This window comes from Penaeus monodon, chromosome 42 (assembly GCF_015228065.2).
Source record: "Penaeus monodon isolate SGIC_2016 chromosome 42, NSTDA_Pmon_1, whole genome shotgun sequence".
NCBI classification, from domain to species: Eukaryota; Metazoa; Arthropoda; class Malacostraca; order Decapoda; family Penaeidae; genus Penaeus; species Penaeus monodon.
The window spans coordinates 22,371,083-22,373,582 of NC_051427.1; the positions used below are offsets into that span (position 1 = coordinate 22,371,083).

Consider the following 2,500-nt stretch of genomic DNA (forward strand, 5'->3'; position numbering starts at 1 on the left):
ACACACGCACACACACACACACACACACGGAGATAAAATTTTACTGTTATTCTGGCACTGCACTGTTGCTCCTGTGCACGTCTGTTAGTGAAATGGCACTTGACACTTTGCTCTATCTGGCACTGTTAGTTTTTCTCCCTACACTTGGCATCAATACAGAGACTTCATTCTTATGTATAAGAGAGTGACGTCATTCATACTTTGAGATTCTTATGTCACTCGGACTTCGAAGCTTTGACGTCACTTGTATCCTTAGATCGTGACGCTACTCGTTCCCTGAAGCTTTGACGTCACTCATATTCTACAATTTTGACGTCAATCAATTTTTTTTAATTATGACGTCACTCTTACTCTCAAATTCTGACGTCGCTCATGGGTAACTATGACGTCATTGTTGGTAGAGTGACGGCACTAAAAGTTTTTTTTTTTTCTACTCAGTGGAAGATAGAAAATAAAATAAAAAAAGCAAAGAAGCACAAACGAAAGAATGGGATGGAAGATTTAAGGGGAAGAGAGCAAGAAATGATAGGGGTGAGCGAGGAAATGGCATGTTAGTAGAAAACCGTTCGTTAATGATTAAAAGGCTTTGTGGTAAAGGAGACAGAGAGAGAGGGAGAGGGGGAGGGAGGGATGGGGGAGAGGGGGAGGAGGCAGGTAAAAGATTTTTGACAAAATGGCGGGAAATTCTCCTTCATTTTATTTATTTAGTTATTTTTCGAAGGCCTGATTTTTTTTTTTTTTTAAGAAACTTTATTTGTCTTTCACTAAGGAAGGAAAGTTTTTTTTTTCTTTTTTTCCAAACGTCAGAACGGCAAAGCCTTTCCGTTTTCTTTACTGTTCCCGTTTTCTGTTCACTTTCGCATTTCTACCTTCCAGTTGCCTCGATACCATTAAGTAATCGATATCGTCACTTCTCCCTCCTTCATCAGTCTCGAAGATCATGTCATATTCATGCACTTGTTTGATTACACTCATTAATAACATGATTTGAAGGAGCACATGTAGAAAACGTATTTTAAATTTCCCGTTTTCTTTCACTTGTTTTCTCCACTTTGAGAAAGAAACAACGTTTTTAAAGCCACTTCTTTTGATTAATTTTCCCTTATGTTCAGTTTTCTTATTTCCATTGTATATAAATATATCAAACTCCTCTTTCACCTTCCGAAAAAACAGAAGCAAATCACCTTAAAATAGAGAAACAATCAAAAGAAACGAGAAAAAAAGAAATAGTCACACCAAGGAAACAGAAAACGGGAAGTGTAGAGGGACTTCTAACAGGAAGAAAATGGACGTCTGTGAGTATAGTTTTTTTTGTTTGTTTGTTTGTTTTTCTCTTCTCTCCTTCTCTTCCTCCTCCTTCTCTTTGTCTCCCTTTCTTCTAAAATCTCCTTTAGCCTTTTTTTTTTCCTCCTCCTTTTTTTCCCCAAAATTATCATCCTCTTCTCCTCCTTTCTTTCTTTCACGTTCTCATGCACCTTTTCTTTTCTCTTCCTCATTTCTTTCTTCAGCATTCATTATACCCCCTTTTATTCCTCTGTTCCTCCTCTTCCTCTATTTTATATTTTTTTTCTTCCTTTCTTTTCCTCATTTTCTTCTTCTTTTCCTCCTTTCTTTATTCAGTGTTCTATGTATCCTTTTTTTCTTCTTTTTCCTCATTTTCTTCATCTTCTCCTCCTTCCTTTCTTCGGCATTCTTTAAAACACCATTCTCTTCCTCTTCTTTTCTTCCACTTTTCCTTTACACCACTTTTTTCCCTCTTCCTCTCCTCCATTCTTCTCCCATACTCCTTTTTTCCCCTCTTTCCTTTCCTCCTTTCTTCCTTCACACCCCTTTCTTCTCATCTTCCTCCATTCTTCCCTTCACACCCCTTTTCTTTCTCTTCTTTTTCTTCTCTTCCTCTATCCTTCCTTCACACCCCCTTTCTTCTTCCTTCCTTCCTTCACACCCCCTTTCCTTTTTCTTCTTCACTTCCTCCATCCTTCCTTCACACCCTTCTTCATCCTCTTCCTTCCTTCACACCCCTCTCATCCTCTTCCTTCCTTCGCACCCCTTTCCTTCCTCCTTCTTCTCCTTCTCTTCATCCTCTTCCTGTATCCACACCCCTCTTCATCCTCTTCCTTCCTTCGCACCCCTTTCCTTCCTCCTTCTTCTTCTCCTTCTCTTCGGCTAAGACATGCTATCACACAGCTTGGAGGAGGCGATGGCCAAAGGTCCGACCTGCCCGGGGGTGAACCGCTCGTCGTGGGCGGGGCGTGGGTGGGGCGAGGAGGCGTGGCCACGACCCAGCTGGGCGGTCTCGTACAGCTGTTTCTGCATGACGGCGAGCGAAACCGCGGGGGGGGGGGGAGAGAGAAAGATCGTGAGGTTATAATTAGTTTTGTTTTTATTTTTTTATTTTCGTGTGAAGGTAGGGAAGGGGGAAAAAAGGAAGGTCGTTTAGGAGGGGTTGGGAGGGAAGGGGAGGGGGGAGGGGGGAGAAGGGAGGGAGGAGGGGTGGGAA

General features: G+C 41.8%; 1 protein-coding gene across 1 annotated transcript in view; it reads right to left on the bottom strand.

Moving 5' to 3' along the window:
- Positions 1-2,067: 2,067 nt before the first annotated feature.
- LOC119598945 (potassium channel subfamily K member 13-like) overlaps positions 2,068-2,500 on the bottom strand; it is an 82,845-nt gene continuing 82,412 nt past the window's right edge. Inside the window, exon 7 of the mRNA XM_037948656.1 lies at positions 2,068-2,332. Coding sequence (XP_037804584.1) covers positions 2,167-2,332 — 166 coding nt within the window. The 3' untranslated portion in view covers positions 2,068-2,166. The remainder of the gene's footprint in view (positions 2,333-2,500) is intronic.